The sequence below is a fragment of the Micromys minutus genome, assembly GCF_963924665.1.
Source record: "Micromys minutus genome assembly, chromosome: 3".
In the NCBI taxonomy this organism is placed as follows: Eukaryota; Metazoa; Chordata; class Mammalia; order Rodentia; family Muridae; genus Micromys; species Micromys minutus.
The window spans coordinates 30,991,191-31,012,998 of NC_137972.1; the positions used below are offsets into that span (position 1 = coordinate 30,991,191).

General features: G+C 45.5%; 2 protein-coding genes across 4 annotated transcripts in view; one reads left to right on the top strand and one right to left on the bottom strand.

Annotated features, from left to right (window-relative positions):
• The window catches only part of SYN2 (synapsin II), a gene marked incomplete at both ends in the record, with an annotated part of 143,272 nt that overhangs the window by 27,809 nt on the left and 93,655 nt on the right, over positions 1 to 21,808 (bottom strand). Inside the window, 6 exons of one of the 2 annotated variants that reach the window (XM_080914650.1) lie at positions 594 to 736; positions 1,114 to 1,176; positions 10,723 to 10,812; positions 15,307 to 15,463; positions 17,508 to 17,599; positions 18,745 to 18,802. In XM_080914650.1, the coding sequence (XP_080770776.1) occupies positions 594 to 736; positions 1,114 to 1,176; positions 10,723 to 10,812; positions 15,307 to 15,463; positions 17,508 to 17,599; positions 18,745 to 18,802 (603 nt within the window). Of the gene's footprint in view, positions 1 to 593; positions 737 to 1,113; positions 1,177 to 10,722; positions 10,813 to 15,306; positions 15,464 to 15,736; positions 20,132 to 21,808 lie in introns of those variants that run through there. The other variant, XM_080914651.1, reaches the window with a different exon arrangement.
• Positions 3,399 to 8,965, top strand: TIMP4 (TIMP metallopeptidase inhibitor 4). Of its 2 annotated transcripts, none has more exons than XM_080914653.1 (5): positions 3,399 to 3,638; positions 4,697 to 4,794; positions 5,223 to 5,337; positions 7,624 to 7,748; positions 8,481 to 8,965. In XM_080914653.1, the coding sequence occupies exons 1-5, from the start codon at positions 3,500 to 3,502 to the stop codon at positions 8,577 to 8,579; spliced, it is 576 nt and encodes a 191-aa protein (XP_080770779.1). In that variant the 5' UTR covers positions 3,399 to 3,499; the 3' UTR covers positions 8,580 to 8,965. The 2 variants fall into 2 exon arrangements, with proteins under 2 accessions (XP_080770779.1, XP_080770778.1); XM_080914652.1 differs by having other exon boundaries at positions 3,403 to 3,638; positions 8,462 to 8,965.

A 21,808-nucleotide genomic window follows, 5' to 3' on the forward strand; every position in this document is an offset into this window, starting at 1 on the left:
GTACACAGGGACACAAGGTGTACAGCCCATTCTTAAAAAACTATTAAAATAGGCCTTTCTGTGAGCATGATGTGGTGGCAGGTTTAATGTCTGCCTTGTTTTTTAGAAGAGTAAGACAGGTTGGTTTTTTACTGACATTTTGCAAACTGTCAACACCTATATGATAGTGTGATTCAAGAACACTTATGACCACCGTTAATGAAAAGGCCCATACACTGTCACCACTGTAGACTACAGTCTTTTTTCCTGTCAGTAGACAAAATAAAACCTACTTTGAGGCTAATGAAATTAGCTATAATTTTATTTCTCAGATCATGCCTTTGACTTATCAAAAATTGTCTCTAAGAAACCTGACTTAGAGTCACCCTCTCCCTACTATTACCCTATGGATCTAATGAGGTTAAACGGAGGCTGCTGGGAGCAAATGGACCCGCTGAACACCCCCCCCCCGCAACACACATACACTCACACACACACACTCACACACACACACTCACACATACATACACACTCACACACACACTCACACACACACTCACACACACACTCACACACACACTCACACACACACTCACACACACACACTCACTCACATGTAAGCCTTGTAGTTGTTGCCAATCTTCTGAACCCGGATGTCATACTTGGCGTCAATGAAGGGTTCTGCTGTGGCATAGGTTTGAGTGAGGGCCACCACACTAGCAATGTCCTGGAAGTCGTAGTGATTTTCCACTTTGACCTGATGTTGATGTAAGGCAGACAAGAAGAGTAACATGCACATTCAGTCACTGAGAAGTCACAGGAACATGGAGTCTCAGAGCCAATCACATAGTTCTGAGAGCAGCAAAACATGAGCATCTCATCTCCCCATCAGTTCCTTTGTGTCTAGTCCCTTCCCAGAACAAGGGTGATTAAGTTGTTACAAAAGATCTAAGGGGCCAACTGGGTTGCTTGTACTCTTCATTGTATCACTGGGCAAAAACCCATGGCTGTCAAGAGACTTGGTCCGGTCCTTGGGGGGAATCCACTAACACAGGCAGAATAGTCTACAAATGGTCTTGCTGACAAAAAGCCCCTTCCGACTCAACCCAGAGCACCAGAGCCATCCTACCTTACCTTGCCCATGCCCGAGTGAGCATGTCCAATCTTCACCACTACAGGGAACGTAGGAAGTGTAAGCTGAGAGGAGAAAAGGAAGAAATGGGCAGGTCAGTAAGTCTTTTCTCTTTGGAACCCTAAACGATTTTTCTTGGGAAGACCCTTGGAAACATCCTTTAAAGAATCAAAGCAGGAGCTAGAGACGGCTGCGTGGTTAAAATGGCTTACAGCTCTTGGAGAGGACCTGGGTTTAGTTCTCAGCACCCATACCAGGCGTCTCAGAACTGTCTGTAACTCCAGCTCCAGGGCATTTGACACCGTCTGGCCTCTGCAGACACCTGCATACACATGATACATACAAACTCATACATGCACACAAACTGAAAAAAATAAATGTTTGGTGAATTTGTCAAAATACACTGTTTGACATTCTTGAATAGTTAATAAAATATTAAGATAATTAGTACACTCTACTAGTTTTACACGGGGAACCTATAGAATGACAGCAGCGTTCCCAAGGTTACACAGGAGGCTGGAAGCAGAGCTTCCTATCTGATGTGCTACATCTCTCTGCTTCTGTTTTCTCTGCATTAGATAACCCTGGCAGGACCCCTCACAGATAAGAAGTTTTTTGTTCTTTTTATTTGTTTTTTAATTCATGACCGTACTGTAATAAGCCAGAAATGTTAGGAAGCACACTTTGAGTACCGTAACATCCATTTGAAACATGCACCTCTGACCTCTCCCCATCAAGCGCCATCTTCCCTGAGCTGACCCTGTCACACTCTCCACTCCTTGTCAATACCACAGACTCGGACTTAGTATGCTGAGGCCCACCTCTGTCCAGTTTAGGGGTTGGAAGAGATGACATAGAATTTGACATGTCTACCCTTGGGAGACCTCCTTAAGAAAGTAAACTCTTTCCCCAAGTGGCCCAGTTTTATCAGAGAAGGAATAAGATTTAAAGGAAGATGGACCCTCCAAAGGCAGGATTTTGAGCTGCAACAAAATTCAGGCAGAAGTAGAACAGCACCATGGAGCCGTAGGGAGAGCACAGAAGCCACACTAGCAGTGACGATTCCAGTTCTCTCTACCACGAATCTCCTGCAAGTTACTTCGTGGCACTGAGCCTCTCAGCCTTCACACCTGCCAAGTGACAAGGTTGAGTTGATGCCTTTAAGACACCCCCGAAGTGACAACTCTTGGTCTGAGCATTGGCATCAGCCTTGACCTGTCACCTGCCTCTGTCTGACTTCTTTCTCTTCCAAGTCCTTTCTTTTCAAACATCACTACCAAATGTAAAATGAAGAGAGAAATAAATCATATGGTTCAGTTCTGTTTTATGGAGAAAAAAGTTAGGGCCCGGAGAGGCAAAGATCACTGACAGACCCAATGGCAGTCAGAATCAGGATCCAGCCTCCTACCCTCCCCAGGCAGTCATTCCGAGAGCTTCTTTTCATTCAAATTCTTGGAGCACTTTGCTGACAAACACTGGACAAGGCTTGGGTCACAATGAGTGCCTGGCTTGTTTGCTAAGCGGCTCCACCTTCTGCACCATGGCAGTCTCCAGAGGGCAATGATGTGCACTAGGCACTCTGAGGTCCGAAGTTTGTCCTGCGTTACAGGACACCCCCCTGTTCTAAGCTCCATGGAAAAGAACTGCCCCCAACTCTCTGTAGAGTCTACAGCTCTGACTGTGAGAAAGGGTTTGAAAGCACTGGCTACTTTCTCTAACATCCTTCCCACCACCCCTCACCGTCCCCACCCCCCACCCTTGGCTGACAGCGCCAAGACACACACACACCCCAACTTTCTCTGTCCTGTTCCCTGACTGTTTGCTGTTGCTTTGGAGCCTCGTAAATAGGGCATTGAAAACACTTCCTGCAGCTGAAAGAAGCCCTGAGTAGCTTGTCTCATTCCCAGTATGCAGCTCAGCGAGGGGTCCGTCCTCCTCTGTCACTGTCTCTTTTGCCTGTTGTAATTCTGTCTGCCTCTGACTTGGCCTGTGTCTCTCTGTGTCTATGCCTCCCCTCACTTGCTCTTGCTATTAGTGTTGGAGCCTCAATCCCTCATCTTTCCACCTTTTCTTGTCTCTTCACTGGTCTTTGCTTTTCTCTCTCTCTCTGCCCCTAACGCCCGAATCTTCCTCTACTTCCAGGCTCTTTTCGGAAATCTGCAGGCTTCCCTCTGCCTTGACTCGGTCTGTTGGTCTGGTCAGGAGAGCCTTGGGTCCTGTGGCTGTGGGTGGCCTGGTGCCAAAGGAGGGAGGAGCCCATGGGGCGGGATTGGCCCTAAAGCCACCTCATAAAGACTGGGACTGCGTGAAGCTTTCTGGAGGAGTCCTGGAGGGGCTGTTTGTTAAGACAGGCAGACCCCACGAGCTCAGCTGGGGCTCTGCAGTGTCATGCCCTGGAGTCCCCTGGCTGCGCTGAGCTGGGCGCTGGTGCTGAGGCTGCTGGCTTTGCTGTGGCCCCCTGGACGGGGTGAGGCGTGCAGCTGTGCGCCTGCGCACCCCCAGCAGCACTTCTGCCACTCTGCTTTAGGTGAGTTCGTGGCCCTAGAGGACCACAGCAGGGTTGCCAGTGGGAGAAGTGGTGTTGGGCAGAATTTTAGACCTGGGGTCTGAGGGAGGGAGTGGAGCTCAAGTAATGTATGGGTGCCTCTTGTGGCAGATGATAGGTCAGAAATGGCTATTGCTTTATTGACTTTGATGCAAAGCCTGGTTTGTAGAATAAGGAAGTATTATATCATGGACCTCTAGAGTAGTTCTGTCAGCTCAGCTGAGGACCTAGCTGTCTCTGGAGGGGAAGGGCGTTTGCATTATAACACCTGTCTAGCATCCTGCTGCTGAGGTTGGCAAGGGTACTCATAGGACAAACACACCATTTTTTCCTTTACTCTTTCCGTACATGGATACCCTTTTTTCCACAACTTTAAATTCCTGGCAACTACTATTCACCCTTCATTTTCTGAAGGCTTCTTGGTTCTTTGTTGACCCCCTTCTGTGGTAGGTGCTGCCGCACCCCCCCTTAGATATTCTCCATTAAATCAAGACTTCTTTCCAGTGCTGGGGCTGTAGCTCAGTGACAGAACATTTGCCTCTCATGCATGAGGCTTTAGGTTCAGTCTTCAATACTAAAAAAACAAAATAAAATAAAATACAAAAAGCTCTTAATTAGGTAGAAAGAGATGAATTTCCTCAATGGAGAATTGGGACATTTTACAAATTTGATGAACATTTGTTACTGTTGCTTATAGGTAAGCTATGAGGTTCTAACTTATACTGACAGATGAGTCCCACACCATTCGCCTTGAAGGGACGCCTACTCTCACTATACCCAGGGCTATGAAGAACTTGTGCTCAGGAAACCAATGGGTTAAAAGGTCAAAATAACCCATTGTGAGGACCTAACATCCCTGAAGGATTTAAAGCTGCCAAATATTGTACATTCCAAGTCTCTTCTCTCTCATATGCGCCATACTGCTAAGAACCCAAACTACTTTTGACCCAAGAATTTTCTGGACACTCAGAGGACCCCAGACCATCCAGATCTCAGATGGCATACTCCCACAGTGTTAACATTTCCCTTTTTCTGTGCAGTAATACGGGCCAAAATATCCAGTGAGAAGGTAGTCCCTGCCAGTGAAGACCCTGCTGACTCTCAAAAAATGATCCGGTATGAAATCAAACAGATAAAGGTACATAGGGGCAGGACAGGGGCTGAACCATGATGGGCTAATGGAGGGATGGGGTTTGTGGGAGGGATGGGGTTTGTGCTGTGGGAGGGATGAATCTGGGGAGAGTCAGGGGCTGATGTGAATATGAGCTGGTAGGTTCAGGGCCCATGGAAGCAAATGAGTGTTCAGGATGGGGAACTGCTATGTATCCTGTCCCACAGCTTTGTCCATGGGACCTCTCCATCTCCCTGCGATAAGTCAAGGTGTAGACATGGATGAATGAATGAACGGATGGATAAATGAATGAATGAATGTCAACAAGGTCATCCATGCACCAAGCCTGAATTTGAGCTGTGCTCAATGTTTGTGTAAAAATGAGTGTCTTTTATCCTGCTTCTGTACCCATTACACTCCTGACCCAGTGCTGCCCTTCTGTAACTGCCTTTCAGATGTTTAAAGGGTTCGAGAAGGCCAAGGATATTCAGTATGTCTACACGCCATTTGACTCTTCCCTCTGTGGTGTGAAACTAGAAACCAACAGTCAGAAGCAGTATCTTTTGACTGGTAAGTTAAGGGGCTAAACAGAGTTGTGATATTGACCATGGCCTTTTAGTTAGGAGGAACAATGGACTCCCTTTCAAAGCACAGGAATCCACTGCTTCACTATGTTAAGGACAAGCTGCTCTACCAATCTAGGACAGCTAGGTCCATTTTGAAAGTTTTATGGTATAAGATTTTTGGTATCTTGAACCCAAATACAACTCTGGAAAGTGTTTCCTGTGTATTTATTTATCTTGCCCTGTACATAAGCTTGATTCTTACAGTTCCACCTCCATGCACCTGGGACTCGGCCAGCCTCTTCCATACTAAACAGGTCGGGATAGAAAAGCAAATGAGCCATCATCCAATATACCCAAGAATATAATCTGGGAATAAATGAACACAATACTAACGTATTTTGGAATTCAGGAAAAGAGGCCCTGGTGTGGTTATGAACAAGCTGGGAAGCTCTACTGTTTGAGTGAGCTCTACAAGATGGAGAGTAAAAATCACAGCCCACAGGAAGAATAGGGAGGAGTTCTACTTTCTATCCATGGAGCCAGCAGATGACCATACTACCAGGCCTTGGGTAGAAAAGTAGAAATTCAGGATAAGTCATAGTCTTCAGTGAATCCATAGTCCGGACATGTCTCCTGAAGAGTGTCAGGAACAAGAGGACACAATGAAAGGGGCTTCTTGGCTCCTAGTACCAAGAAGGATGTGGGATTGTACAGCCCTGGGCAGCCTCTGCAGAGACAAAAGCCACTGTACCCTCCAGTTTCTTTGTAAGCAGATCAGTCCCTTTACATTTCCCCATCCTTTTCCTGAGCACCCACTTTGTGTTTCTCATTCTCACTGAGGCACTGAGGTGTATCAGGGGAGAACACAGGGTTTCTGTACTCAAAGAGGTCAAGAGTAACCAAAGGCTGGGACACGCAAGAAAACGTAACTCTGCAAAACCGTATCAATGGTGCCCATGCCTTCAGAAGAGATTGATTGGTAAAACCCTTTGTCAATAGGTTACACCATGACATTGTAGCTTTTTCTTTGTCACTTATCAGTGACATGACATCTTGCTTCTTTCTCCCCAAGAGCTGAAATGAACTACCTGTAGTTGCAGGGTGTGTGGCTGTCCTCCTGCCTTTGTGCAAGACAGTCCAATTTGGTTGACAGTGAATTTCCATAAATTCCTTCAAGGATTCATCCACCCTCTTCTGCACTTATGTCTAGGCAATTATAGTCCAGTCACCAATGTCTACTTTCTGTGTACCCTCCTACAGAGGCACACCAAGGGTAGAGATACTGTCATTGATTTCTGCATCTGGAACTTGGGCGAGCAGCTGCTTAGTGAAGAAATGGTTGAGTGTGCAAGTCCTAGGAGTGGTGAGGGATAGCTCTGAGAAAAGGATGTATTAAAAGATCCATGGGACTGGTAAAAGGGTTCTATGGTTAGGAGCACTAGCTACTCTTTCAGAGGAACCAGTTCAGTTCCTGGCACCCACATGGGGGCTCAAGACTTCTGTGCTGCTTATGAAAAAAGGTCTATGAGGGATAGAAGGAACTTGACAAGTTGATATTTAAAAGGCACTTTTCTATGGGGAAATACTCACCGAGATAGATATCAGTGGAGCAAGAAATACTAGCACGGCCATTGGAAAGGAGTGGATATCTTTTGTGGGCCTATCACTGTATAGAGAACATATATATGCATAGAGTTGCCCCCTCCCCCTACCCTGTTCTAGGGATCGAGGCCCTCTCACAAGCTAAGCATTAGCTTATTACTCAGCTACATTCCCAACCCTGCAGTCAGCCATTTTGTTGTTTGGTTTACTTGTACCTTTTGTTTGTTTCTCTGAGGAAGGGTCTTTCTATGTAGCCCAGGCCGGCCACAAGTTTTGATCCTCTTGCCTCAGTCTTCTGAGGGATAAGGTTATAGGCATGTACCACCAGATCTGACAAAGCTGCAGTCTGATTGTAAATCCCACCTTCTTTCTGCTTCATGCTAAAGGCTTGTACAGATAGCATGCATGGTCTTTGCTTTAAAGGTTACAGGATTTGTCTGAGTCCTAAATTGTCACTGCTGTCATAAAGCCATTTGAGCTGGAGTTTTCTCTGTGTTGTACAGTGTGTGTTTAGCATACATAGGGCATAATTTAACACACACATACACAAACACACACATACACAAACACACACACACAGAGAAAGAAAGAAAAGACTGTCACAAAAACTGCTCTTCTGAGCTTTTTAATGACTGGGACCCCTGGAGACCCTAAGCAGTCTCCTGATTCTTTTTCTCTCTCCACAAAGGCCAGATTCTCGGTGATGGAAAAGTCTACATCCACCTGTGCAACTACATTGAGCCCTGGGAAGACCTGTCCTTGGTACAGAGGGAGAGCCTGAACCATCACTACCACCAGAACTGTGGCTGCCAAGTAAGGAAATGTCCATGTGTGAAGTCGCTTGTGGGTGAGGTGCAAGTTTAGAGCCTTAGGGACTTGTCCATGTATTCCTCCACATGCATGCATTTACTCACTTCCTATACTTATGCTGTGCCGTGGAAGTTGGGGGTGGGAAAGCAGAGTCCACAGAGACACCAACAATCACACACTGCAGACTGAAATGATACTAAACCAATATTTAAAGAAAATCTAAGCCAGGTGTGTAGTACACTCCTGTAACAGCAGGACTTGAGAGGCTGGGGCAGGAAGGAGGATTCCAAGTTTGAGCCCAGCTTGGGCAACACAGTAAGACAGTCTTTAAAACAAACAAACAAACAAAATAGAAAGGGAGAAAAAGAAGGAAAGAAAGGGGGAAAAAGGGGGAGCATGGAAAGACAGACAGAGTACTCTTCCAGGCCCTAAAATAATTAATTTATTTTCAAATTTTAATTTAGTCTCTAACAAATTTGTGAAGAACCAAGATTTTCATTTGAAGGTAAAGAAAGAATAGGGCCTATCAAGGGTGAGTCTATGTGGCACCAGGAAGATAATACTGTTTGTAAGGAGATAGGGAGGAGAGTTCAGGAGGAAACTTGGGACTGGGAAAAGCAAAGGCAGTTGAGATGTCTGTGAGAACACAGGAGTGTGAAAGGCAGCAATAAAGAGAGGGCATTCTATTCACTTTGATGTTGTGTGATCACGACTAGATCACCACTTGCTATGCAGTGCCGTGTACCATCTCAGCCCCCAATGAGTGTCTCTGGACAGACTGGCTGCTGGAACGGAAGCTCTATGGGTACCAGGCCCAGCACTATGTCTGCATGAAGCATGTTGATGGCATCTGCAGCTGGTACCGAGGCCACCTACACCTCCGGAAGGAGTACGTTGACATCATCCAGCCCTAGTAGGGACCAGTGACCACATCCTTGGAAGCGTTCTGAAGACGAAGCCAGTTCTCTGTGATCACTCTGACCATCACCACCTGCCATGTTGCCGCCAAATAACGGGAAATGACAAGTGGATGGCCTGGCTAGCAAAATGGAGGTTGTGGGTCATGTGACAGCTTGTATCTGCTGTTCACATCTCCAGCTCACAACTTGTCAAGGGTTGTAAAGGTAGTATGACTTATCTGCCTTGCCCTCAGCCCCTCTCCCCTGTATCCCAAACCTTGTTAGTCTAGCTTATACCTATTACTGAGAGTTCTGATTCTGGCTTTGCTTAACTGGCTTTTCTTAACTCGTATGATAAGGGAGAAGCTGTGACTGTCATAGAATGGTACAGCCTTGCGATGTGTGCTATGGAAGGTGGGCTGACTGTACTGAGTGGGCGGGTTGGCTGAAATGAAAGATTACACTAAAGCTTCATATTTCCTACACCTACTGTCTCAACTTAGCCTAATCCTCTGACACTCTTTCATCTTTCATCTGCTTGAAGGACACAGTGGGAGCTGAACAGCACACTCTTCCTTGGTGTCCTGCAAGTCCCCTGGTACTTTTGCTGGCAGAAGGCCTGGCCCAGTTGGCATACATCTTTGGAAAAGAAAACGTACATTACTAGAACAAGCATTTCCCCTCCAGGTTAAATATCTCTATTGCCTTCTGTGGGTGTCTGGTGACTTCTCTTCAGCTCCTCTAGGTTGCTAATGTCTTTGTTCCTGCTATAAAATGTGTTTTAAAGAAGAAAAAAAAAAGGTGAAACAACAAAGGTGCCCTGCCCCCATCATGATCTTTTTCTTGGGCTAAGTTTCAGTACAGGTGGGAGGGAGACAATATAAGGACCCTCTGGAAACAAGATGCTAGTTCTGAATACACCTTTCACTTGCTTCAAGTTTCTTCAGTGGCTCTCTTCCTGCTAGCAGGAAAAATCCAGCTGTGACCCTGAAAGTCTGTCTACCCTCCAGCTCAGACCTCTTACCCCTGTGTCTTAGACTCTAGCTGCAGTCCCTTGAAGGCTCCTCAGCTCCTCTGTAAGTCTTCCTGGTTTGTCTACGTGGAAAAACACTGACAATGGCCTCTGTGAGCTCAACGTCCCCAAAATGTTTTCCTGGGGAAGATGGTAGAAATTATCAGTTCTTTTTGACAGCTCAGAACTGGTTTTTCGTTTTTGACTTGTGGTCACCTAGTAAGCATGGCCATCTGTCCTGTGCCAGGAGAAGGAGCTAGACTTAAACACAGTGACAGAGATCTCTTTTGGAGAAAGAAGTGGGAGGGGACCAAATATGATCTCTGTCCCGGAACATAGAACTTAGAAGGCTCTGTTAGTGAGACTCCAAGTGGGAGCATCTAGTCAAAATCCACGCCGTCCTTGGGCAGAGGGTTTGGGGATGAAGAAGAAGACAGAAAGTAACCTCCAGGTTGTTCAAGATGAAACATTCTTACAACCTTCAACCAACTATTTTTCTTTTCCTTCTGACTTCTGGGATGAACACAAGGAAAGCATAGGATTAACTCTGCCTTGTCACAATTTGGAGGTGGCCAAGAAAATGCAAGTTTAGTGAAGAATCAGAAGCAACAGCTTTTATCTCAGGAGGCTTCATACCTACCAGAAGGCTATTACTCGGTAAATCTCTTTGAAATCGTGTGTATGCTGTACTAGATATCCTCGTCAAGGGCAGCTGTACCCACTTGGCATGGTTGAGAAATTGACATATGGTGAGGGAATGTAACATGCCCAGTAACGCATGGCAAACCTAGAGCTATACTAAAAATCATGAAACTCCAGACTGTTGGTTCACAGATTTGTTACTCTCTCACATTAAAATCCCTTTGTTTCTGCTTTTTTCTACTCTGTCCCCAGAATTGGAAAACAAAAAGCTGTTGGCTAGAATCTAGCTAGGTTTGCTGCTCTAAGCAGTTCCACAGCTATCTGACAAGTTGGGCCTGAGGTGCTAAGGCTCTTGCCAGACCTCTAGAGTCACCACGTGGCTAAGGTAGAAACAGCAGAGTCATAGCTTTACTTAGCCACCTACCATCTCTCGGTGATTGGGGTAGTATGTCTGCTCAATGAGTGGGAATTTCTCCCCTCCCAGTGTCTTGAAGATGGCCACCATCTGAGAAAACTGCAAAAGACAAGAAAGAATTTCAATGCATCCTCAACTTCTAGAACAGACAAAACATCAATTCATCAAATAAGTAGAGCATTTCCTCTATAGTAAGGCACTGTGTTAAATGCACTGATATACAAAGGAAAGGTACATGCAATTCCTCTTCAAGGATGTATACCTTAGTTGAGGAAGAGAAAGAGAAAGCTAGTATCTGAGAGCCTACTTTTGTTAATGGTTTCCACCTAATCTCTTTTCAAGTTGACAAGGATGAGAGAAGGTAGGGACCTTCACTGGACTCACAGAACTAGAGCAGGGAAAGCAGTACATACACATAATCACAATCCTCAGTGGAGGCAGGAGGCTGATGTGGCCTCAGCTACAAGTGAGCTTCAGGCCATTGTGTTAGGCTACATGGTAAAATCTTGTCTTTCGGGGAAAAAAAAAATAATAGAACTGAAAAGATGTGAGGCAAAGATTGAAACCGGAGTCTCTAACTCCAAACACATACCCTTCTGAGTGACAGAGAATAAAACTGAAGAGGTGACACACCAGGCAGAGAAAGAGGTGTCATGAATGAGGCCGTTCTTCAGGAAGACCGTCAGTGGTAAGACATACAGATCATTTTCCTGGCACTGACTTACTGCATTTATATGAACTGGCCTCGCTTGACCTATTTATATATGGTAAAATGAGAAAAGGCTAGGTTCAAATATTCAGCATTGGGGCTGGAAGGCTTCTGATATACATCCAATACTTCTTGACCTCTGGGGGTAGGGGGACTAAGAACAGAGAGGTCAGAGGCCTGAGGGCACACTCCAGATCCTTCATTCCATCCTTGGAGTCTCTATTCTTCCAGTTCTACAGAGGCAATGCTCTTCTCACAGGAAGCAGAGGACTTTCCAAGCCAGTCTACCTCTATCCCACAATGCCAACCCCAGTACATGGGCAGCAGGGCAATCCAGCATCTTTACTCATCGGTTCAGGCTCCAAACCACTAATAGTTTGGTCAGCCACAAGGGAAAGTTGTTGGATCAAACCTGTCCTCTACTCAGAGACAGAAAAGCTAGGTTCTTCTTTCAAAGCTTGAGTCCCATTCTCTGTAAGGGTGTTAGTGTGTGTGCTGAGCAGGAAGGTCATTACAAAACAGTCTTCTGATTCCCTCTTAACTCAATAGTAGCCTTTGGTCAAAGGCCCTGTCCTTTCTCAGCTCCCTGTTTAGATATGAGCAGAGAAGGCTCAGTCCCATCTGCTTCCCATACTATGCATCAGGAAGGACATTTTTTATTGCATTTCCCCCCCCAAACATCAGATCCCAGTGCTTTCTTGGTGAAGAGTCTATTAAAAAGTCTATTAAAAGGGAAACGTGGGCCTTTGGGAGCTGCAGCCTTCAGTGATATGTAACTAGTAACCTTAGGGTTCTAAGACTTCCTTTAGGACTCAGTCTCCATCACATTATTGTTGAGAGAGACCAGACAGGTTCCATACCAGATCTCCTGTTTTACACATGAGGAGACTGTGGCTGAAGCCTCAGAGCACATGTGGTAATGAGGCCATACTGGGAGAATGCCCAGGTTCCTTTATACCTCACGCACTGCATCCTTCATTGCCTTTTACTTCCCATCCATGGCTCCTTCAGTTTGTTCTGACTGTCCAAAGTGACCCTCAACCCTTTCCTTCATTTTACAACTCTTCCTACTTCACTTGCCCTTCAGACCTACCTACCCACCTGGACCTGGCAGGTCCTTTTCTGCCCAGGCATTTAAGGTTCTCCAGCATCCCCAGGGATCTGATGCCAGCTCTGCCTAAAGACCTCTGTCCTGCTGCAGCCCACACTCTGGCATGGCACCAAGACGTGGAGTCCTATCTTCCCTATGTGTGGGTGAGTTACACAGACAACCACACAGATGCCAGGAAGGCCTCCGGCAGACTCCCAGGGCCCTGGGACAGCCAAGACTAAAATGACAGCCAGTTCCCAGGCTTCAGTTGGGTCCCTGAGAACTCACTCTACCCTCCCCACTCCATTCCCTATCTGATTAATGTAGTAGGTTTGGCATCAAATCTCTAACTCCCTGGAAACTTAGATTAAGTCGCAAGTACACAGTTACCAATTAAACAAAGGTAATATCTGATAAGGGCTATTTCCTCTATGCCGACCAAAAAAATGAATCTGAGAGTTGGTGTGATATTGGCAGTGAATAGAAAGATGCTTATTTAAACTACCTACCTAATGACTCAAGAAAGAATTCATTGAAGAAATGGGGTTTCAGATTCTATTTGAATAATGTGCTATCATTGTCTTTCTTAGACATTAAATGCTTTAGTTAAACCCAGGTCCATCAATCTCTAAGGAGCCCAGAATACAGATACATCTGGAGCAATCAGGGATGGTGGCATTCTTGCTTTCTCTGGACCGTTGTTTTCGCTGACAGAATCTGAGAAGCCATGGCTGGCCAGGGCAGTTTTGGATACAGTGAGTCATTGCTCAGAGTCTTTCTAGTGCAGGGCACAGCACTCTAGCCCACTGGATACCACTTCTCACATCAAGAGCACCTACACTAAGACATTTGGGAAACACGAGCCAATGTTATATTAGAGGGGCACCCCACTTACTGTCATTAGATGTGTACACTTCTACTGACAGGCTGAGAACATGTAAAACGTCGTGTGTGTGTGTGTGTGTGTGTGTGTGTGTGTGTGTGTGTGTGTGTGTGTGTATGTGTGTGTGTGTGTGTGTGTGTGTGTGTGTGTGTGTGTGTGTGTGTGGCAGCTTCAGGGAGACTACAGGGAGAACTTGGTGTGTGGCCAACAAGCCCTGTTGTTCCCATGTAAGGCCAAAGGCAATGTGCTGGGACTGTGAATGGATGAGAATGTGACCCCTCACCAGATCCCAGATCCCATGAGGGATCTCTTTGTTCCTCCCTTCTCTAGCCTCTGCCACAGTTTAGGAAAAGAAGCACAGGACCATTTTCTTTGGGAGGTCTCAATGTCAGGAAACTATAATAATCACATTGGTGAAGTAAGGCATATATAGTATTAATTACAGTTTGTAGACACATGAGGTGGTTTCTCACAGGGTTACATCATTAAATCACTCAGTTAAAGCTGATACCAGTGGTGTCACCCTGCATAGCTATGAGAAAACCAAATTCTGACAGGAAGTGAAGATGGGGTGGGTTAGAGCATATTTCAGGAGGAAGGTCATGTAGCTGGGGAGAAATGGGCAGTTCCCAGAAAAATATTTGATAGATACCTCATATGTGTTTTCTGCGATAGGCAGCACACTCAAATCACACCACCCTTTTAGCCTGTTCTTGCAGAACAGTAGAATTCCAGATGTCACAGGCCACACACAGGGAAAAGCTGCATGTGAGCTCAGGAGCCCAACCCCTCCCTAACCACAGCAGCTCTCAGACCTTGTCCACACCTCTCCCTCCTACACTGGAAGGTCTCTCTGACATCAGAGAGCAGGAAAGCTGCCCATTTGACCATAGAAAAGCAACAAAGTCAAGAACAGAGTTGGTGAGCCTGTGTAGTTACAGAATACCCCTCCAGCTCCCAGAGCGCAGAGGTTTAAGGTTATAAAATGTCACAATAAGCCTGGTGAACCTTGGCAATCCAGCATGTGTGAAATTTGATTTTTGAAAAACAAGATGAAGAGGATACGATTAGAGGCGAGCATTTCCTTCCGCGAGGCCAGCCTGGGGCAGCAGAGCTAGCCGAGGGGAGCACCCAGGCATCCCAGTGCCTCATGCCTCATTCTTTCAGTACTTTCTCAGCCTAAAAGTTTCCGCAGCCCTCCAAGGTTTCTAGACTGACCATGGAAGAGGGGGCCAAGCCAGCTCTTCTCCACTTCGTGTGAGAGGCAGTGAGATTTACAGAAATACTGACTCTGTAAGTTTGGCAAGAGACTTGATCCTTCCTGGGTCTTACTTCTCTGTACAAAGTGAAAATAATACCTCCCTGGTAAGCTTATCGGGAAGATCAAATGAAAGTACATAGAATAATCCCAGGTGGCACCACACACAAAGAGGGTTTATGCTCCTCATTTTCTTCTTTCTCCCATGAAGGGTTAGGACTTGACAACCTCAAAGGAAACGACCAACTCACATTTGCTGTCTGATTCATGTGTGTGTGAAAGAGTCTGACTTCGAGGTTGCTGAAGCACTGGTAGAACTGTCTCTGATACCGTTTGGGGGTGAATTTCTCTACTGGCTCTAGGCCTTTCCAACAGTTTACCCACTTTAAGAGGCAAGAGGCAGACACTTTTATCACTGCAGCCCCTGGTCAAGAAACGACCTACAGACATGAAAGGTTTCCATCGCAGGATCTTTGTACAGCATGGTGGAGAGGTCAAAGATCTACTCTAGTAAAATCGGGCACCCATGGCATCTGGTAATATGCTACTGTGATGCCCTGCCCCATTCAGACTCCCAGCTGACAAGCCTCTCAGATCTTCTCAGTCCGTGCTACTATTGGAGTGCTAGGGTACTCGGGGCGAGGGGTGCTTACCACCCATGGCTTGTCACAGAAGTTGTAAATGGACTCCAGTGAGTTGATGCTGGGGAGGCCTGCATACTGCATGCCAATGACCAGGTGGCGGAAGTCTTCATTCTCCGCCATGCCAAATGCATGCTGTCGGATGAGCACGAAGTCTGGTCTGAAGGACCTGGTAAGAACGCAGAGTCAAGTTTCCATTAACCAGCACCTCAAGTAACATATTTTCAAAGCCCAAGACAGAGAAGAGATATCAGTGACCACCCAGTCCATGACCCTTGTGTTGTTATTATTCCTCTTTGGTGGGTAATGAAGTAACACTATACTTTCCAAAGATCTGAGGACTATGTTTCTGAATCTCTCCTATTTCTTCGGACTAACTGCTGTCTTTTTCTAGCATACAAATACTCAAAGACGGGGAAAGGACAGTTTTAGATCCATAGACCTTAAGCAAAAGGGATTTCTCTCCATCCTCATGGAGTACTATGGAAACCTGAATTGCTTGTGGTTCCAGAGCTGAGCTCCATTCAGGTCCTGGAAAACCACACTACTACCAGATCTGTGGTCTTAATGTACTATTCAACTCCTTAAAGCTGCTCCTTAAAATAGGCAATGCCTTCCCTCATCAGGCCCCAGGAGAGCAAGAAGCTAGGCTGGCTGAGGGCAGATGCCAAACTTCCCAATGTTATTCTTCCAAAACGGACGCTAGGGAGGGGTGCAAATATTTTTCGCAGAACTGAGGTTGAGCAACGGGGCTGCAGGAAACACTGAGAGTACGGAATGTTCCCATGCCTAGGAAAGCTCTCCTGGTTTCACCTCTAGCCAGCAAAGCTCCTGCTATAGCTGCTTTAGAGGACTAGGTTGCCTGTCTTCATGCCCTAGCATTAGAGATCTTCCCAGAGAGACAGTCTGTGGCAGCATCTGCCAAGGTTCTGCAGCTCAGCATTTGACACCGTGTACAATGACCTACCTGGTCCTTTGCCCAGGCACCCATCCAACCCCCACCTACAGATCCAACCCAACCCAGCTCAGAGATCGGCTCTAGTAGTGAAGGTTAGAGGCTCTTTCCTCAGTCATTCAAAAACGTACTACCAAGATGGTATAACATCTGCTTAGGGTATTCTGATCTGATCCGAGGCCCCGATACCCCTAATTAGGCCTTTCCTGTCAGACACTGAATCCAAGCTGCATCCCTGACAGCAAATCCCAACCTTTTATCTCAGTTATGAGAATCATTCAAGTTCCCTGTTGGCACCTGCCCTGGTGTCCTGCTGCTGTTCCTTCTGTCACCACCTGCCTATGTGTACGTCTCTGTGACGCATTACCTGCTTGTGATTGCATCTCCATGACACATTCAGCCCATGGATGGAGAATTCTGTCTACCTGTTGTGGTTCTACCTAAGTTTACTTCACACCTGAATGAGCATCTGCTTTACTTATGTTCTTCAGAGTCCAGAACAGGCAAGCCCACTTTCCTATTGTTAGGTCTCAGACATACTCAGCCTGGTCTTTCCTGACAGTTTCTATTGGACACTGGACTCCTAGGGGTCCAGGGTCCTATGACTGAGGTGAGGTAAGAATAATGTTATTCACTCCTGGAACTTATTTCTGACAATCTAAAGCAATCTTAAGTTTCTGGATAAATGGAAGTCATTTCTCCCATCTGGAATTCTCATTCCCTCCCTGAAAGAACTTCTCGGACCAAGGTGCTCAGGATACCGCCTGGTGTGGACATGCTCAGGACCTGGTCACTTTCTCCCTTCTACAATGTCTATTTCAATAGTAGATTTTCCTGTCTGACACCTGAGTTGTTGGGAATGAGGGATAAAGAAAGGATACAGGGATGTGCATCAAAGAACAAGCATTCAGTATAGGGCTTTGCCATCAACTCTGAGTGAATCTAAGCAAATCAGCATAAATAGGAAGGTTGGGTATTTTAAAATGTTTTAAAAAGCAATGGGACCTGTTTTCCAGGGATACTATTTGGAGAGATAAAAGCACAAACCCACCCTGACTTGAGGGTAGGTAGCCATCCTAACATATTCCAGTTACCTCTTAAGTGAGTCTGTGGAACTTGAGGCTGCTTTCTCTAATGCTAAACTAAAAGCTGCCTTCTCTAGCACTTCCATGTAATACATCGTGCAACTGTCTCAAGCCGACTTAAAACCACATCAAGTAAGAAGAGACAGCAACCCCAAGAACAGAAAGGCCCTTACCGGACAACCTTTGTGCCATTCCGGAGTACCTGCATGTCCATCGCATAGGTTCCATCTGCATGGGCCACCAAGTTAAGCTCTGAAAATTCTGCCTGCGGAGTAACAGTACACAGTGAGTCTCGGTCCTGCATGCAGCAGCAGCCCTAGACCGAGCATCTATTTAGTTTCTATGTTTTCACAACCATTAAATTTTGTCCAGGACTCAAGAAATCCCTTTGAGTCAGGTGCTAGAGAGAACTCTCCCCATCTATCATAAAGGAGAAGACTGAGTTACATGACTTTTCTGAACAAACAAAACCTCTCACTGTGTCTTCTGATTCCCAGCTCAGCATCCCCTGAACCTCGCTACAGAAACGGTGTGACCAGGACAAGCATCTCCTTTCTTTGTCTCTGCCTTAAGCACTGAGTTCTGGGTTAGGCTACTGGGTTTCTGTCTCCTCTGTCCCTGACAGCAGGTTATCTGAGGTACTTGCCCTGCCTGGCTTTCTACTTCTTTAGTCTACAACACAGGGGTGGTTTTTATCAATCCAGAATACCTAGCAAGTTGTTTTAAGAATGGACAATAGGCTGGACATGGTTGTATACCCCCTTCATCCTTGCTTTCTGGGGGGCAGAGGTAGGCTGATCTCTCTAAATCTAAATCAAATTCCAGAATAGCCGGGCCATTTAGTGAGCTAATGTTGTAAAAACAAACAAACAACAGTAGTAATAGGTAGGAAAGTCTCCTACTATTCTGTCAATTCTAACACACAAAGAATAAATAACCTACTATCACATAGAAAATATAGTATTTAAACAGGACATCTCCTCCCCACAAAGGACCTAATTTTCTATTATGTGGAGCAAGAGGCAGAGGAAGGTAAACAAACAAACAAACAACAGCCTTTCAAGTTCCCTATAAAAACAAGATGATGTTCTTTTTGAGGTTCCCTCTGAAGTGTAGCCCCAAGGTCAGAGTAGGCAGACAATGAAACTAAGACACATGCTTGCCCAGAATCACCCTGCCATCAACAGCATCAGTAGCCTAGGAAGGCACTTCTCCAATGCCTCCTCAGCTTAGGAACCCTGCACTGCAAGAGACCATTGAAAATCATATTGTTTACTCTGAACCAACATCAAGGAAATGAAAAGCCCTGTGACAGAAGATGCACATTTAAGAACCCACTGGGGACATTGGACAGTAAGAAATGGCTCACTCTAGTATGACAGAGAGCATGTGAGGCTTCATGCTGATTACCTGTTCCACCTTGATGTCATAATCTCCAAGGACTTTTTTGCCTCGAAAGCACTTGGCCCTAGAGAAAGAGAAGAGGGGCACACAAATTAGTTTTGTGCAAGTGTGTGAACTCAGACATGCAATCTCCTCAATCAGAGGACTATAGCAGATAGACCCCAGACTGAGAGTCAAGGGATTGGGTTCTGGTTCTTGATTTGCTACTGATTTGCTGCTGACTGTCATAAAGTCCTAAGCAAGCCACTTCATTTGTTTTAGCACCAATTTACCCACCTGCAAAACAATCTACAGTACCCTTTCACCTTCAACCGTTTGTCTTTGTATGATCTAATCTCCTATATTACACACATGCACACACACACACACACACACACACACACACACACACACACACATGGACACACAGAGAGAGACTGGGTCAATCTTACACACCTCTGATGTGTCCTTGTATTCTTACCCATGTTTCACTCTACTTATACTGTCTTCAACCTGTGGACTTCTATATGGACAGGATTGCATTAGGCTGACTTGTTGGCTGAGGGGGTAGATCTCCAAATAACCAGGTGGATGCAGGAGAGACGGTTACTCTCTATAAACAGTGAGGTCTCATTGCAGAGGACAAGATCCACACAGCTATTGTTCACTCACATGTTCTAGTCTCTTTGGTGGGTGACTGAAACATGGACACCAACTGGACCACGAAACCTTTGACCTACAATCTGTCCTGCCTGCAAGATATGCTGGAGCAATCATCACACTGAACTTGTGGGAGTGGCCAACCAATGTCTAATTTAATTTAAGGCCCACTCCATGAGAGAAAGCACGCATCTGACATTGCTTGAATGGCCAAGACCAGAGACTGGATATCCCAGAGACCTAGGCTAGAGCCAAACATGATGTATCTTTTTAAAAATATCAATGAAATGACTCCTCATGGTATTCAGATAAACTCATAAATCAGTGTCCCTTCCTCTTGATTTCTTCATAAAAACACCAGAAGAGCTGACAACCAAGAAAAACAACTGAGCATAAAACTTTGTCTGTATCATAGACACTTGGGAAAACAAGTGGTGCTGAGTTATGCAGTCCAGTGTCTTCCCAATATGCCAGGGTTGAAAGGAACTTCATCTTATGCATTAATGGCATCAGGCCTGTATGAGGAGACCACATTCTTTCACACAGTTATATTCCATCCTGCCTGCCTCTAATCTTCCTTCCCTCTGTAGGATTTTCCTTCTCTGCTATTTGGGCTTCGTTCTCGGTTCATAAAGGGCCTGGGTACCCACACCTAGAAGGCTAAATAATGCCTGCTTTCCCCGTATGTTCTACATTTTCAACTGGCTTGTTTCATTGGAGGTTTTTCTGAATCTCTTCTCAAAATAAAGGAATATACCAATATTTTATTTTGCATTGTGTTCTACGAGTTGTATGCTAGTTGCTTGTAAGAATATTTAATCCTCATAATGACTGACCGGACAGGGAGACAACTCTTTGAAACAACAACAGCAACAACAATTCAAAGGAAGAAAATGACATTTCCAAGGTCACTGGCAGTTAGTGGCACAGTCACACAGGACACTGAGTACAGGGCCCCATGCCCCATAGCACCACCTTCCCTGCTGTTATGTCTTCCTGTTCTCCCACACCATGGAAACTGACTTACCACATGTGCTGCACATTTCTCCCCCAGTTTTTTCTTCTACTCAGAAGAAACTTAATGATGCTATAAGCACTTGTCCCACCACAAATACTTCCTTTCCTGGTTCCTGTCAACTTACTCAGGATGAGGCCAGGCTATTTCCTTCGCTCTATGGATTCTGGAACAGGCCGTTCTAGGAAGTTGTCATTTGTGCTATCCAAGTCCCTGGCCACCCTGAAATTGCTCCTCTGAGGCACTGGGCCATCCTGGAACTGGATCACTAAGTCCAACCCCCACCTCTGCCCTAATTCCTTCCTAAGTTTTACATCAGCTTGCTTCCACGACCCTGATCAACATTCACAGCCCAGCATGCCCTGTAGCACATGCCACACTCTTGACAGTCCTGTCTATGCATGTCTCTGTCACTGCTCTGCAGATACTGGACTCTGTCAATCTTTACTTATAATCATAGCAAGGACAAACTAAAATAAATGATCAACAAGAAGGTTTTTCTTTGGTTGTATGCCTGCACTGCTATCTCAAATTCTTTCTCGATGTTTCTTTCTCCCTTCGTGTCTCAAATAGCTTTTCTGTAAGTTTAGCCTCAGAGACCTTATCAATAACCCTTCATTCCGTGTGAATATTGGCATTTTCAAAGTGCGTTCTTTGACATACTAGTTTCTCACAATTCTGTGATGGAATCAAGAAAGAGAATACTTCCTGTCCATTGAACTGCTGGGGAAACAGAAACCCCCAAACAGTTGAACAGCATGCCAACTCACAGAAAACACCGAGTTAAGCTGAGAACTGAGAGTTTGCCTCTAGATGCTACCTGCTGCCAAGTTTTCTAACTTGCTCATTTATTTTGTGGGTTTTAAACAGGGATACTGGGGTATATTTATAGATTTTGGCTGGGTTTATCTGCCTCTTCCTGCACCTGCCCATTGACCAAATTGGCTAATGGGACTGTTTTCATGCCTTTCCTCCACCCCAACCTCCCAAGCTATCCTAATGCCTTTTCCTTAAGGTAATTTGTCCTGTTGTAAATCTTAGTTTGTGTTTCATGGTCCAGGGTCACAGATTTTTCCTGGCTGAGCCACAGTATTATCATCATAAAAGAGCCAAGATGGCAACAGGCAAGGCACAAATCCCTCCTCTAGAGGATGAACACATTCTTGAAACAACTGGCCCTTGGACATTTTGATTAGTGCTCTAGAAAAAACTTCATGGAATAAGTTCCATAACTTGCTAGCAAACGACAGAAACACCCCCTGAGCTTATGGGGGCACTAGCAGGAAGCAGTGTTTTAGGATCCAGACGCTCTGCAGTCTTGGTCTGGAGTGTGAGTGCTGGCTGCATCCTTTCCTGGCTGTGTGACCTTTGGGAAGGATCCTACATTTAAGCAAATAGTAACAAAGTTGTTTATAT

Coding starts and splice junctions, on each gene's coding strand:
- TIMP4 (XM_080914652.1), top strand. CDS start 3,500: ATGCCCTGGAGTCCCCTGGCTGCGCTGAGCTGGGCGCTGGTGCTGAGG. Junction 4,795..5,222: donor ATGAAATCAAACAGATAAAG/GTACATAGGGGC, acceptor ACTGCCTTTCAG/ATGTTTAAAGGGTTCGAGAA. Junction 5,338..7,623: donor GAAGCAGTATCTTTTGACTG/GTAAGTTAAGGG, acceptor CTCTCCACAAAG/GCCAGATTCTCGGTGATGGA.